General features: G+C 39.2%; 1 protein-coding gene across 4 annotated transcripts in view; it reads right to left on the reverse strand.

Moving 5' to 3' along the window:
• AKT3 (AKT serine/threonine kinase 3) overlaps positions 1 to 17,150 on the reverse strand; it is a 346,959-nt gene that overhangs the window by 140,243 nt on the left and 189,566 nt on the right. For all 4 annotated transcript variants that reach the window (XM_055147428.1, XM_055147432.1, XM_055147429.1 and 1 more), the window contains one exon: positions 12,387 to 12,498. In XM_055147428.1, the coding sequence (XP_055003403.1) occupies positions 12,387 to 12,498 (112 nt within the window). The remainder of the gene's footprint in view (positions 1 to 12,386; positions 12,499 to 17,150) is intronic.

The following is a 17,150-nucleotide window of genomic DNA, read 5'->3' on the forward strand; positions in this document are numbered from 1 at the left end:
TATTGCAAACCACAAAACCCAAAAGGAGAGAGAGAACAAAAGGGAATGCTCTGCCAGAGAGGCGGGGTGGAATGGGGGAGATGGATTTGAGTGGTGGGAGGGATACTGGGATCATCAGTGATAGAGAATGGGCACTGGTGGAGGGATGGGTACTCGAGCATTGCATGAGTGAAACACAAGCATAAAAATATGTAAATCTGTAACTGTACCCTCATGGTGATTCACTAATACAAAAAAATAATTTTAAGAAAAAGAAAAATGAGAGCTTTTGACCAGAATCCACAGACTATATTGAAGAAATATATGCCAAACACCAATGATGCTATAGTAATTTGACTCAATAAGCAAGAAAATCAAAAGCAAAAAAAGGGGGCCAGAGCAATAGTATAGTGGATAAGGTATTTGCCTTGTATGTGTCTGACCAGGGTTTCAATCCTCGGTATCCTATGTAGTCTGCTAATCATGCCAGGAGTGATCTCTGAGCCCAGAACCAGCCAGGCGTAAGCCTTAAGCATTGTTGGGTGTGAGCAAAGGGGAAAAAAGGCAAAAAAATAAACAAATGGAATTAAATAAAAATAAAAAGCATATGAACTGTGAAACAAAATGGATCAACATTTTTAACACACCATAAATTTGATAATGGCTAATCCAAGATACAAAAAGTACTCACAAAACTCAACAAAAAACCTCATCAAAAATATGAAAACAATGATCGTACACTTCTCCAATGACATATAGATGGTCAAAAGGCAAACAGGAAAAACGTGGGGTTGGAACAATAGTTAAAATGCATGGGGTGCTTGCCTTGCACTTGGCCAAATGTGGTTCAATCCCTGGTACCACATATGTTCCTGAGTCCCACTAGGAGTAAGCCAGGAGCAGCACTATTTTAACCCAAGAAATCAAAATAAATAAACCAAAAAAATTAAAAAGGCTTAACACCACTGGCTATAAGAAAATTCAAATCAAAATGAGGAAAAAAATTACATCACATCAGTGAAAATGGCCTATCTCAAAAAGTACAGAAATAATCAATAGGGGACATGGTAAGAAAAATATCTCTATTCACTGTTGACTGGAATATTATCTGATCAGCCTCCAAAGAAAACAGTATGAAAATTCCTAAAAATCTTAAAATAGAACTACCATATAACTCAGGAATTCCACTCCACTTATCCAAAGAACACAAAAACACTAATTATGAAAGAATATAATATGCATGCCTATGTTCACTTTACTGTTGTTTACAATAGGCAAGATGTATAAGCATAACAGCAGATGTGTAGATAAAGAAAAATTATTTAGCTGGAAGAAGAGATGAAGTCTTAAATTTTGCTAAAACATGTACGTAAGTGGAGGGTTATGTGGTAAAGTTAAAGTTTGAAGGAGAAAGACAAATACACTCAGAAGTGGCAAAGGAACTTTCTCATTCAAGTAGCAAAGGGAAAAAAAGCAAGGGAATAGACAATGCTCAATTAACCAAATTCTTTTACTCAAATGACAAAATTGAGGTTTCTGAGGAGGAAGAAAGTGAAGGAAAGGAAGGTCTTAGGGACAGTGGAGAAGAGATATTTGAACTTTAGTGATTGTATTGTGATAAAATTTTATACCTAACACAAACATATCTATAACCCTGTAAACCAATGCTGCCTTCAAAAATTAAAAACAAAACCTTCTGGTTTTTTTCTGAGCAAAGAAAATCTAGAATTATTATATAATATGAATTGTTGGGTGTGAGTTAGCTTAAAATTTTAAAGAAATTTTAATATCTAGGGGGCTGGAGAGATAGCACAGCGGGTAGGGCGTTTTGCCTTGCACGCGTTCGACCCGGGTTCAAATCCCAGCATCCCATATGGTCCCCTGAGCACCGCCAGGGGTAATTCCTGAGTGCAGAGCCAGGAGTAACCCCTGTGCATCGCCAGATGTGACCCAAAAAAGCAAAAAAAAAAAAAAGAAATTTTAATATCTATCTTTCTGAAAGTCCTCAAATATAAGAGGGAAATATGGCATTTTTATTATGATTATTATTTTTGTGTCATACCCAGTATTGTTCAAGGGACAATATAGTGTCTGTGAATGTGATCAGACATGCTATATAGTCCTAGTTATGTGCAAAGAAAGCTCCTAACCTGCTGTACTAAGTCTCTGTCCCTGAATTTGTTATAGTAACAGCATCACACCTGTATCACAGGCATAATGAGACAGTGAAAGAAATCTATAGGCAATGTCACCATTAAACTTTGATGGACAATTCTTCAAAAAAAAAAAAAAACATAGCAAACCAAACTCAGAAGTGTAGCACTCACTCTTGACACTTCTATTCAACATAGTACCTTAAGTCCTAGGCAGTGCAGCTGAATAAGAAGATAAAATTAAAAAGTATTCATATTAGAAAATAAGCAAAATTAAGTATATATGACACAATATTATACATAAACAACTTTAACAATTCTATTTAAAATACTATTAAATTAAAAGTATGTAGCAAAATTGAAGATTACAAAATTAAATGATAAAAATTTGGTTTATTTCTATACATTATTAATAACCATCAAAACACTAGGGACAGAATCCTATTTAAAACGGTATCAAAAACAATGAAATAGAAATAAACAATGATACAAGTTGAGGCAAAACATTTATATATTGAAAACTGAAAAAGTATTGGTGAAAAAAAATAAAAGGATGGAGAATCTGTGTTTATAAATTAGAATTAAGACTATGAAAATAACCAGAACTCAGAGATCTCAGAGATCTGTCCAGTGGTAGAGGGCTTTCTTCATGTGTTAGACATTGAATCTGATCCCTGATATGGCATTATATAAATAGTCCATACCACGCATCAAAATCTACAGATTCAATGAAATCTTTATTAAAATCCAAATGACATTCTTTGAAAGAAAAACAATCCTAAAATTAGTATGGAATCACATAAGTACCCAAATATGCAAAAATACCGCTAATAAAGAGAGGACACATCTAATTTGTTTACTTTAAACATATATTACAAAGTAATGCAAAGTGTCTCATACTGGCATGCAACTACACAGAACAATAGAACCCTGAAAGCCAGAAATAAAACCTTGCAGTCAAGTAACTCTCATAAGGGTGAAAACACAATTCAGTAGGCTTTCTTTTCAACAAGCAATGTTGGGAAAACTGAATATACACATGCAAAAGAATCCTATTACACCATAAAAAGACTTAATCACTGACCTGAAACTCTAAAACTCCTGAAATAGAACACTGACTTTAGAAATGGTATCTTGATAACAAAACCCAACAGATAAGTACATCAAACCAAAAAAGCTTCTGTGCAATGAAGGACAAACTCTGGAGTATAAGACAACCTACAGAATCAGAGAAGCGGTAAGTCCAATATGGGGTATAATTCCAATAATATTCAAAAGAGAGACAGAGAAATAGTATACTGGGTAAGGTGATGCTTCCCTTGCATGTGGTCAAACCAATCCCCATGCCTAATATACTCTCAGAGCCCTTCCAGTAGTGATCCCTGAACACAGAACCAGGAGTAAGCCCTGAGCACAGTCAGGTGTGGTCTAAAAACAAACACAGTATCACTGTATCACTGTCATCCCTTTGCTCATCGATTTGCTAGAGCAGGCATCAGTAACGTCTCCATTGTGAGACTTGTTACTGATCTGGCATATCGAATATGCCACAGGTAGCTTGCCAGGCTCTGCCATGCAGACGAGATACTCTCGGTAGCTTGCCAGGCTCTTCAAGAGGGCCGGAGGAATCGAACCCGGGTCGGCCGCGTGCAAGGCAAACACCCTACCCGCTGTGCTATTGCTCCAGCCCATTAAGTGCTAGGAAAGAAAAATGCAGGATGAGTCTAATACAGTTCAGAGTGTCAAGAACAACTTCTCAAGAGTGTGGGGAGACAGAGAGTTTATTGGATAAGGTGCCTGCCTTGAATGCAGTCTACTTGGGTTCAATTCCCAGGGCCCCATATGGTCTCCCGAGCACTGCCAGGAGTGATCCCTGAGCACAGAGCCAGGAGGAAGACCTAAGCACTATCCAAACAACAACAAAAGAACATCTCCTCAAAAGAAATCATAGCTGAGGAAAGATCAAAGATGAGGAGTAGTCAGACAATTAAGGGAAGAGTAGGAAAGGATATTCTTCACAGAGAAAAATTAAAAAAAAAACATTGGTACATAGTAAAACAGAAGAGAAGGTTGTTGCCTAGAAGCAACTGCTGCTACAACATGGTCAAGAGAGGAAAAAGACTGGTTCAGATCCTCATGGAGAGGCAGGGAGAAATCTTTGGAACCAGGTTAAGAAGTCTGCATTCCAACCCAGCAATTCCACTTTCTGGGTATCCACCCCCAGGACTTAAAAACTTACATTCAAAAGTATGGATGCACACCATTATTCATTGCTGCACACAGTACAATAGCTAAAACATGACATCAATGACAGATTAATGGATTATGAATATGTGGTATATAAAATACACAATGGAATACTACACAGCTGTAAGGAATGATGAAATCAAGCAATCAGCTGCGATGTGACTGGAACTGGAAGAGACCATGTTCAGTGAAGTAAGCGAGAAGAACACATAGGATGATCTCACTATCTGTGGTATATAAAATAACTGGAGGAAATGTAATGTAAAATGGGGGATGCCTAGACCGACCCTCACGCCTGAATATAGAGGGGAGAAGGAAAGAAATCAAGGGAGGAAGGAAGAAGATGAGGAAAGGAAAGTGATGGAGGGAACAGGGATTGGGGCTCTGGTTATACTGGTGATGTGGGAGACTGGTATGGCTATATATCCCAAACCCAGACTCTGTAACACTGAAAACATGAGATCTAAGCTGCAATCATCAAACTCTGTAATGTGTGTTTAAGCTAGCAAGCTGGAAGTGGGGAAAAGGGAATGATAGTGCAGAGGGTGAGGAAAAGAATATGGGAACACTGGTGGGGGGGAAGTTGACATTGGTGGTGGGATTGGTATTTAAATACTAGATGCCTGGTTGAAAGGATTAGTATCATCAAAATGGCAATATTCTCAAAAGCATTGTGCAGATTCAATACCCTCCCTATAAGGATACCCATATAATTTTTTTCAAGATACAAGATACAACAATTTAATAAGAACAACAACTATTAACATATAAAGTTCCATTCAGTTCAACTGCAGGTATAGACAGTGAAAAGTGTCTAATTCTTACCCATATAATTTTTCTTTTGGTGTCACACCCGGCAATGCACAGGGGTTACTCCTGGCTCATGCACTCAGGAATTACTCCCGGTGATGCTTCGGGGACCATTTGGGATGCTGGGAATCGAACCTGGGTCGACCACATGTAAGGCAAATGCTCTACCCGCTGTTGTATTGCTCCAGTCCCCATATAATTTTTTTTTTGACTGAAAAGATCTCTGAGTTATTTAATAGTCATTCCTTGTCATGTACTTGCTTCAGATTCATCATTAAAAAATTTCCCTTGTCTCCTTTGACACAATAGTAACAAAAAGGGGCATAAAAAGAAGATAGTCTCCTTAAGCCATCTCTGTTATATCAGGTTCGAGATTCTTCTACCAGCCACAAGATGTCATTTTCTACTTCTCTTCTAGCTCACTACATACTCTCTTTATTTTTTTAAATTTATTTTATTGAATCACCATGTGGAAAGTTACAAAGTTCTCAAGCTTATGTCTCAGTTATACAATGCTCAAACACCCATCCCTTCACCAGTGCCCATATTCCACCACCAAAAAAAAAAAAAACCCCAGTACACATCCCACCCCTCACCCCCACCCACTCCTGCATAACTGATAAAATTCACTTCATTTTCTCTTTACCTTGATTACATTCCATATTTCAACTCAAAACTCACTATTGTTGTTGGGTTTTCAACACTGAACTCACTATTCTTCTTGGAGTTTATCCCCCCAAAATACGGCCCTATTGACAAGGAAACATTTGATAATTAGTTCTCCACGAATGAGAATAAGGAGGTAAAAGGTTGCGCGGCTACTACTGCGCGATTTAGGATTTCTGTGTTTAAGTAATCAAGTAATGGAGATTTAAGTGGGAAATTTCATCATTTCCCTTCCTGGGGCAACATAAAGCAAAAGCTTAGTTCATGGTCTGGGGACATGGTTGGAGCACTTGCTGGGTTCAGAAGTCATCTAGCTGGCTCTGGATGTTGAGCGTTCAGCAGCAGAGCGGCTGTGTAAATGCATGGCCACCCGGTTTGAATCCCGGCAGATCGCGAGCCAGAGCCGGTACCAGCCCCAGCCCGTGACTTCCCAAGCGTCCCGCTGTTCAAGTTCAAAACACATTTTTTTTTCCCGCGCCACCAAGTTCATACCTGTTTAAACGTCCATAAGATGGCGTACACCGCGTCACTTCCCCCAGAGGGGAGAGAACCAAGGAGGAAGGATATTTCCCCCCTTAGCCGACGCGGGGCAAAAGCTTAGTTCACAGTCTGGGGACATGGTTGGGAACACTTGCTGGGTTCAGAAGTCATCTAACTGCTCTGGATGTTGGGCGTTCAGCCGTGCAAATGCATGGCCACCCGGTTCGAATCCAGGCGGAGTGCGAGACAGAGCCGGTACCAGCCCCAGCCCGCGACTTCCCCCATATAATTTTTTAAAGAAATAGATCAAACACTCCTGAAATTCATATGGAACAATAACTCCTCCTCCCCATCTGAATAATTAAAGCAGTCCTTGGGAAAAAGAATATGAGAAGCATCACTTTCCACAACCTCAAACTGTACTACATAGCAGCGATAATTAAAACAGCATGGATGGGGGCACTGGAACTGGGAAGTTCCATCCTGGCTTCCAGCCTGCCCCTGACCTGGAAGTCACGCCCTCAACCTGCCCCAGCACCATCTTGCTGCACTCAGCAGTGAAGAATCCTGGCTGGTGGGCACTGCAACACCGGAGAATGCCGATATCATATCACTGAACCAATATCACCAGGGTGCCCCAGATGGAGGAGGTGCAGTCTCCCCGCCTTCTCCAGATGGAATCCCAGCAACCATGGGCTTCTACAAGCATGGCTCCGGTATGTGGGGATCAGGACTATTTCTTCGAACCATGCGGCCATGCGACTTTTCTTGATATACAAAGTGAGCAATGGAAAATAGATGATCTAGCATCTGCCCCTAGAAAGCAGGCTTGAATGGTGGTGTTGAATATCCAAGCAAAATATAATGCCCAAAACTATAGAGAGCCCCAGAGGCACACAAATCAATTTTGGAACCCAATGGCTTCTTGCAGAAATGCCTCTAGATTGTGAACTAAGCTATGGCCCCCTGCCGCCCTGGGAGAGGAAAGGTTTTTGTCCCTTAGCCTTTCCTTTTGGTGGTGGCGGCATGGTGACCACCATCTTTTAGAGCCCATTGGATGGAGATACGAGTTTGCAGTGACAGGGCACGTGGGAAATCTCGGGATGGGGGGACAGTACTGGCACTGCTCCCCGTGAGATTAGACCCCGAGTAGCCACCCCACAAACAGCTCCTCTGCTCCTGAACGGCCATGATCCCAGAGGCACACAAACCAATTTCAGAACCCAATGGCTTCTGGTAGAAATTACTTTGGACTTGGGGCTGGAGCGATAGCACAGCGGGTAGGGCGTTTGCCTTGCACGCGGCCGACCCGGGTTCGATCCCCAGCATCCCATATGGTCCCCTGAGCACCGCCAGGAGTAACTCCTCAGTGCAAAGCCAGGAGTAACCCCTGTGCATCGCCGGGTGAGACCCAAAAAGAAAAAAAAAAAGAAATTACTCTGGACTTAATTACTAAAATACCAGAAATCCAAAATCATATATTCTTCATTACCAGCAACAGAAAATAAATTATCAAATGATGCCTTTTTGGCAGGTCTGATTGTTGGGGGGAAATTCCAAATAATAATAGTGGGTTTTCTATTGAAACACTGAATGTAATCAAAGTAAAGAGAGAGTAAAGTGAAAATCATCTGCCACACAGGCAGGGTAGGGGGTGGGATGGGGGGTATACTGGGTTTCTTGGTGGTGGAACATGTACACTGGTAAAGGGATGAGTGTTTGATCATTGTATGACTGAGACTTAAACCTGAAAGCTTTGTAACTGTTCTCACAGTGATTCAATAAAAAAATTAAAAAAAAAAACCAAAAAAAAAACCCAGCATGGTATTGGAATAAAGATTAATGGAATAAACTTGAATATCTAAGACAGACCCTCAGTTAACGATCAGTTAATCTTCAATAAAAAAGAAAATAAAATGAAGTGGAGCAAGGAAATCCTCTTCAACATGTGGTATTGGAAAACCTGGTCAACTAAAGAAAAAAAAATGAATCTCTGGAGTCGGTTCAATTCCAAAAACAAACAAACAAAAATAAAAAATATACAGAAAAATGCCTTAACTCACAGCAAAAATTAAAAAATAAAACTCTCAAAAATGGTCAAAATGATAATGGGCCAGAAATTAATACAGATAATGGAAGCACATGACTAGCATGAACCCAATCTGGGTTTGATTCCCAATACCAGGTATGCAGGTACCAGCCATATTACATCCTCTAGCATTTCTGGCTGAGAATCATTGGTAGAACCCTAGGTCTCCTGAACACTACCTCAGAACTTCCCCAGGCCCCCAAAGTAACAAAATAAAAAATGACTAAAAGACAAAACAATTATTTCTCCAAATGTGTACACATGATCAACAAGTATATAAAAAAGATGCTGAGCATCATAAATTATAATGAAATTATCAAGTCTAAGCCACCTGAGATATAGTAATGTCAATTTATACCTATTAGGATGGCAATTATATACATGAATATTCATAAAATAAATACACATTTAAATCTCAAGAGTTGGTGGGAATGAAGAAAAATTGGAAGCCTGCTATACTGCTGGTGATGACATAAAATGGTAGAGGCATTATGAAAATTCTTCAACAAATTAGAAACAGAAATATCACGCAATCCATCAATCCTTCTGGACACTAACAACAACAACAAAAAGAAATCAGGTTAAGAGAGAATTTGTACTACGACATCCATTGCAATATTATTCAAAACAGACTAGATATTTTTCAAACAACCTAAATATTGACTGACAAATAATGAAAATACAGTATAATCACACAATGGCCTATACTAAATCTTCAAAAAAAAGAAAGAAATCCTGTCATATATAAAATTTTTCTTAATGTGGAGTACATAATGCTAAGTGAAATAAGGCAGTAAAAACTGACAAATATTAAATTCTCCTACTCATAGGAGGTATCTAAAGCAGTCAAATTCAAAAGCAAAAGTAACCATGATTGACAGTGAGGGGCTGTAAAGGGAAATTGCAGTTATTTATCAGGAGATATACAATTTGTCCACCAAGATCAAAACATTCTAGAGACCTGTTATATAGTCATATGTAATTAATACTGTACTGTACATTTAAAACTTGCTTTGAAAATACATTTCGTGCTGTTTTTAAATGCAGCTTCAAAATATCTTATAGTCTAAAAACATTTTGAAATATGTTATATTTAAAGATACAAGTTTTGTAAGATTTCTCTAAAATTTGGTTAAAACAAAGTTTCATCCAAAGTGAGAGAGAAAAGAAAAATTATTCAATAAATGGAAATGAAAGAACAGGTTCATCATCTGGAGAAAAGATTCCAAACTGGTATCACACAATAAAGTAAGTCTAAGATTCACTTTAAGTCTAAGTACAGTATCTGGCTGTACTTCAGTATTACTCATGGCTATATTCAGGAATCACTCATGGAGTGTATTGGGGGCCAGTATGTGGTAGTGGGGATCAAACCCAGGTTTGCTCTGTGTATGTCAAGTGTCTTGTATTAACTCTCTGGCCCACATCAGGTAAGAACTTTGGGAATCAGACCAAAAAACGGCTCTTCCTAGTAAGTCTTCATGAATACCAAAATCTATATTATATTTCCAAGCAGACGATTCTAAATAAATACAGAACAAAAATACTCCAGTGAAAAATATGCACGTTTTGCTTTTTATAACTTTAAAATAATTAGGAACCTTCATTTTTTAATGGTAAGCCTCATCACCTGTTCCTAGGAGTCTAGAAGCCACTTCCTACATTAGACCTGGTGAAACTGGGCCCAATAGGTTAGATGCTGTGGTGCTGCTCAGACCTTGCAGGGCTGGACACCACTGTAAAACCCAAGTGCTACTCAGGGACTACCAGAACTATACTTGGTGGTAATGTGTATATATGTGTATATATATACACAAATATATATATGATTGTACACCATATATATATACATATATATATATACATACACACACACATACATAGTACCTGATTTCTTTTTTTTTTTTTTTTTTTACTTCTTTGGGTCACACCTGGCATTGCACAGGGGTTACTCCTGGCTCTGCACTCAGGAATTACTTCTGGCGGTGCTCAGGGGACCATATGGGATGCTGGGAATCGAATCCGGGTCGGCTGTGTGCAAGGCAAACGCCCTACCCGCTGTGCTATCGCTCCAGCCCCAGTACCTCATTTCTTTTTGTTGTTGTTGTTAGTGTCCAGAAGGATTGATGGATTGCGTGATATTTCTGTTTCTAATTTGTTGGGGAATTTTCAGAATGTCCCTACCATTTTATATCATCACCAGCAGTGTAGCAGGCTTCCAATTTTTCTTACAAGTATATTATGTATATATACTTGGCCAATGTAGTGCCAGGGGTGAAATCTGGAACATAACTATGTCTCATCCCTTTAAATATCCCCAACCCCATTTTTTAAAGCATCTATACCAGATCTTCCATTTTTTTAAGCAGTCACACCCAGCAGTGCTGTGAGACCTCAGAGAATTCCTGAAGTGGCTGGGCTCTGGGTACAAGGGCAGTGCTCATCTCAGTATTGTGATGTTAGGGCCCAAGGCCCTATGGACTACCAACCAAGAATGCTTTCTTCTACTAAAAAAGCAAATGAAACCAATTGTCCAGAAAAGCACTGTGATGCTATAGAAATAGAAAACTATTTAAGAATCTTAAGATACGGCTAAGGTCCTTATAAGCAAAATCACACACTTCAAAGGAATGTTATACATTTTCAATGGATAGATAGATATAAATTCCATTCAGTCAGTCAACAAATACTATGCCAGAACCTGGACATGTATTAAAAAATGAAGGTTAAATAATAGTGACATGCTTTATATATAATAGGTACAAGGGGGTATGTAAAAATATAGAAAGGGGACATATATATATTCTACAAGGTTTTGTAGAAAGCATGAGAATCTAAGCTCAGATCTGAGAGATAAATAGGAATTAGTAAAACCATAGTTTTTGGTGTAGGTATAAGAAAACTAGACTCAGCATATAGATATGCCTGAGAAAAATGAGCATGAGGTATGGAAAGAAGACACACAAAATTAGACATACATTAAAAATCCAGAGAGACATATACAGTTAATGGACGCTTCCTTTCCATGCAGCCAACCTGGATTTGATTCCTGGTACCCCATATGGTCCTCTGAGCCCTACCAGGAGTGAAGCTTGACCAGAGAGCCAGCAAGAAGCCCTGATCACAGCCAAGTGTGGCCCCCAGAAAACAAAACAAAAGTAATTCAAATACAGAAGCTGGAAACAAAGTACAGGGATTAAGGTACATGGCTTGCATGTGGACAATACCAGTTTATTCCTCATTATCATATGATTCCTCTGAGAATTTCTGGTGCACCTCTGGAGGCCCCAGAGCACTGGCTGGAGATCCAGCCCAGGAATTCCGAGTACCACAGGACCCTCTCTCTGAACCACTGGTCCAGTTGTTGAGAATCACTGGGAGGGGCACCTGATGCATCCTAAGAACCACTTCAGAGACCCCCAAAATTCCAAATATATTTGCATAGAATAAGAAGCATAAAAAAGAAAATACCATTGCTTAATTCAGATAAATAAAACTAGGATTGAATTTATAGTTCTTTTCAATTTTTCCTAAGGTAATCATATATTACTATACAAATTTTATTCATCAAAAAAAGCATATTAAAATAATATTTCATAGTTTAGGAAGCTTGGGGAAACTTCTAAAGAATTCTACAGCCATTTGGGTAATTAAACATTTTACTACCACTAGTCTCAGAATTCCACATGTGAACACAATGAGATTTCCAATTTTTAGGAAGCTAATTTGGTTATAATAGTGTCTCCTACTAATTTTATTTTAGTTTAAAAATATATTTCCCTCAAGAAATAATACTTTAGAATGCTCTGATTTAGTATTTTGCAAATATCTATTATCCTCTATTATACCTGAAACAGTTTGCAACATTTTCTGAATATATTTGCAAGTGGTAAAGTGAGATACAACTACATCATTGTATCTTTTGGTTCCTTTTTCACAATATGAATAAAACAGTTTCTTACCTTTCCTCTGGAGTATCGACATGAAATGTTCTTTCTATAACAGTAGTCCACTGGAGACATCTGATAATAAATGTGTTTGGCTTTGGTCGTTCTGTTTTCATTAACTGGCATTCTAGAAATAAGTAAAATAACTCTTTAAATATAAACTTTATATTTAAACCATGAAGAAAAGAGTTGAAACATATTTCCATTTTAAACAAAATCACTGAAAACTCAGTTTTCTATGAATCTCCATCCAGTTTAGAACCTGACTTCAGTATTCCTTTCTAACACATAGTTCTTTTTGGCATACAACCCTTAAAACAAAAATACTGTATTCCTATTTATATTTTTGTTTGCAGTATAAAATTTTTAAATGCAAAAAAATTTTAAATGCCAAAAAATTATAGTACAAAAAAGCAATTTATACTATAACTCATGATTTCCAAACTTTCTTTGCCTATCAAAGGCACATTAGGTAACAGGCAACAGATTCTCTTTGAAGCATATTGTTTACACAAAGGTTCAACTGGTTATGCACAGCAACTGCTATGACTGTTCCTTCCCACTTCCTTGTTTTCAAAACCTTATTAACTACAGTCTTATACAATAATGCTAATTTGATGTCCTAGCTAGAGAAATAAATTAAAAATTAGAAATTATGTGTGCAACCATTTCTCATAACACCTAGGACAGTGACAGCCCAAGACTTACAGACCAAATACTTTGTGTAAGCAATACACCAACTGGCTTTTAAGAAATAGATACTGAAAACAAGAGTAGACCAAAGGAAATGTTCATGAATTTATTAGAGAGTAAAGAAAAATAGGGAAAAGAAAAGCTAAAGGTATCTTTAAAGATGAAACGCTACTGACCAAGCAAGTGGAAACTGAGATAAAACAAATGGGACTATCTTAAGCTAAGAAGCTTCTGTACCTCAAAAGAGTGACCAGAATACAAAGACAGTCTACAGAATGGGAGAGAATATTCACCCAATACCCATCTGATAAGGGGTTGATACATGGAACTGGCTGAACTCTAAAAGAAGAAAACATTCAATCCCATCAGAAAACAGGGTGATAAAATGAACAGAAACATTCTCAAAGAATCGAATGGCCAACAAAGCACATTAAAAAAATCTCTTCATCACTAATCATCAGGAAGATGCAGATCAAAACAACGATGAGATATCATCTCACACCACAGAGACTGGCACACATCCAAAAGAACAGAAGCAACCACTGCTGGTACAGATGTGGGGAAAAGGGGGCTCTCCTTCACTGCTGATGGGAATGCCAACTGGTTCAGCCCTTTTGGAAAACAATATGAATGTTTCTCAAAAATTTAGAAATTAAGTTTCCATTTGATCCAGCAACACCACTTCTGGGAATATATCCTGGAGAAGCAAAAAAGTATAGTAGAATGATATCTGCACTTGTATATTTATTGCAGCACTGTTTACAATAGCCAGAATCTGGAAAACACCCGAGTGCCCGAGAACAGATGATTGGTTAAAAAATTCTGGTACATCTACACAATGGAATACTATGCAGCCACTAGAAAAGATGAAGTCATAAAATTTGTATATAAGTGGATTGACCTGGAGAGTTATTATGCTATGTGAAATTATTCAGAAAGAGAGGAAAAGACATAGAAGGAATGCACAAATTTTGGAATATAGCGTAACAGAATGGGAGACTAACACCCAAGGATAGCAGAGATAAGGACCAGGAAGATTGCTCCATGGCTTGGAAGCCAGCCTCACATGCTGGGGAAAAAGGCAGCTGAGTTAGAGATGGGAACACCAAGTAAAGGATGCTTGGAGGGCTCACTTGAGAAGGGAAATGTGTGCTGAAAATAGACTATACACCTAACATGATGGCCACTTAATATCTATATTGCAAACCTAACACCCAAAAGGAGAGAGAGTAAAAGGGAATGTGGATGTCACAAAGGTGGGGGGGATGTTGGGGTGGAGGTGGTAGGAGGGATACTGAGAACACTGATGGTGAAGAATGGGCACTGGTGGGGGGATGTGTACTCGATCACTGTATGACTAAAATGTAAGTATGAAAGTTTGTAAATCTATAACTATACCACATGGTGATTCATTAAAAAATTTTTTTAAAAAGAGTAAACAGTTAAACAGAAAATAAATGCAGAAAGTAATTATAACCATTACAAAAACTTACTATAAAATTGTTATATGTATATTTATCTATATTATCTACATATGTATAAAATGCACAATGCATTTGCTTCTGCTGATACATTAGGAGCAGCTTAAGAACTTAATGTACACCTTTTCATTTTTAGCCTCAGTTTGGGGTCTGTTAACTTGCAAACCTTTGCATGATCTCTATATCAAGACAATGCATGCTCTTGGAATTCACTAGAGAATAAGAATTTATAGACTGAACTCACTTCTGAGAAAGCATAAATGTCAGGTTGCGGTAGAGTTTGTGTTAACAACTGACCTAAGTGAATGGGATAAAATAGAATGCTGCCTTAGATGCCTCTCGCTGCTGAAACAAATCTCCACACAGCTACAGATTTCAAACATCCCCAGTTGGTTGTAACAGATACCTCAAAGGGTTCATATACATGCTTCTATGTAGGATGTCTAACTAGGAGTGATATGTAAGAATGAGTCAAAAGGTGTGGTTTAAAAATAAAAAATAAAACACTACAGATGTATTGTCATATTTCTGAAAGTCAACAATCTGAAAGGAAGATTAGCTCAGTATATTGGAAGTATTATTCTTTTGTGAGGGGAGTTTCTGGGCCACACCCAGCAGTGCTCAAGTTTTATTCTTTTTTTTTTTTTTTGAGTTCAGGGATTACTCCTGGCAGTCTCAGGGAAAAATATTTGGTGTTGAGAATCAAACTGGAGGCACTCACATGCAAAGCAAGTATCTTGCCACTGTATTATCTCTCTGACCCTGGCAGTATTATTTTCTATTATGCTCTGGGAAGGAATATTTCTTTGCCTTATCCATCTTTTAAAGGCAATCTGAATTCCTTGGATTAGGATTGTTTATCCCATCTTTGAAGTGCTTCACATAAACTTGTCATCTTTACCTTTTTCTATGTATTATCCTCCTGCTTCCTTCTTGTATGGATCATTACGATTACACTGGACCTAACCAGGTATTCCAGGATCATACCTTCCTCTCAAAATTCTTAGCTGACTTATTTGCAAAATCATTTTGCCATGGAAGTCAACAATATATTGACACACAATGGGAGAAGGGAAAAAATTTCTAACAATATGTTTTTATTAACCAGCTGATTATAATTGATTTCTAGAACCATCTGATATATATGAATACAAGTAAGTATTAGACCAAATGCCAAGCTGTAAATTTTTATTATTATCATTACCATGATACTTTTCAGTCCAATTTTTATTATATATTTTAGTATTACTAGATATCCTCCCTAGAGCCCTCCCCACCCCAAGGGACCCTGCCCTGTCACCCGACCTCCACAACCCAATGGCCACCACACACCAGGCCACTTTTCACATGCTCAGGCCAAGCCTCGCGCATGAGTGAAGTCTCACGGAACCCAGGTAATGCAGAACTTTGTGACCTTGGACTCTGGGCTCAACGGGACCCAGGAACAGAGATCCTCTGCCTGCTTCTCCCAGTCTCAGGCAGCCCAGGGGTCATGCCCATAAACCACCTCCTGCCAGCGCCAGATAATCTCCTCATCGGCCACCATCCAGAACTCACGGCTACTTCTCCCGGATGGGAGCGTAAAATGAGGCCCCCATATCCATGCCACTGGACTCCACGCTGGGCTGTTTTCACTCAGGCTGCCCCAGAGGGGGGCAGGTAAGAGCCCTCCCTGCCCCAAGGAACCCAGCCCCGGCAGATGACCTCCACCACCTAACTGCCACTATGCTCCAGGCCGCTTTCCACATGCTTGGGCCAAGCTTCACATATGAGTAAACATATTCCTAAACACATCATATGACACTCCCTACTCATTTTCCATTATTACCACATCATATTTGATTGGAGACAAGATGGTGCCGCCGCCGTCTGAACCCCTCACGCTCTCCTGAACCCAGCTCACCATCTCACCTTAGACAAGATGCAACTCAGCATGCCAGGCATGGAACTATACATGTGATCCCTGTTGGAATTCTACGCGTGATTCCTAATGGACATCGCCAGCTGTTTTGCAAGATCTGGACAGAATGGAGCTGGCAGGCACAGAGAAACCATGGCGGCCACTCTAGACTCTCTCCCCTACCACAGATCAGGTAGGGCGGTGCAGAGACAAGGGAACCAGTACAGGCAGGCCACTCAGGACCAGAAGGGGAGGTGCAGACAGGGTTCAGATGCCCAGGATAGCTCAGGTACAAGCAGGGTATGGATGCTAAGGTAGTGACAAGGTACTGAGTATAAGACTCTCACCCATGGCAAGAGAATAGAAAACCTAGGAAAAACTGGGACTACATGATGATTCAGCTGGGAGACCCAGTGACAGTGCAGAATATTGGGATGTTCTTGTGTGGACGGCTGTGGCCGGAAATGGAGGAAAATGTACAGGGGATAGAGAGCAGTGCAGGGACAGGACCTGACCATCACTCATGAGAGGCGAGAAGATAGCGTGGGACAGGACATGGAAGTCATTCACAGGACCAGGCAGTGTCAGAGACAAGACCTAGTCATTGTTCACAGGTAGAGGAGAGGCCTGGACCATCTGGGGAGGGTCCTGGAATCATCTACCTTTCCTGTACAATAAACCTACTTTCAATCTTTTGAGTTTTGT

The sequence above is a fragment of the Sorex araneus genome, chromosome 9, assembly GCF_027595985.1.
Source record: "Sorex araneus isolate mSorAra2 chromosome 9, mSorAra2.pri, whole genome shotgun sequence".
Taxonomy (NCBI): domain Eukaryota; kingdom Metazoa; phylum Chordata; class Mammalia; order Eulipotyphla; family Soricidae; genus Sorex; species Sorex araneus.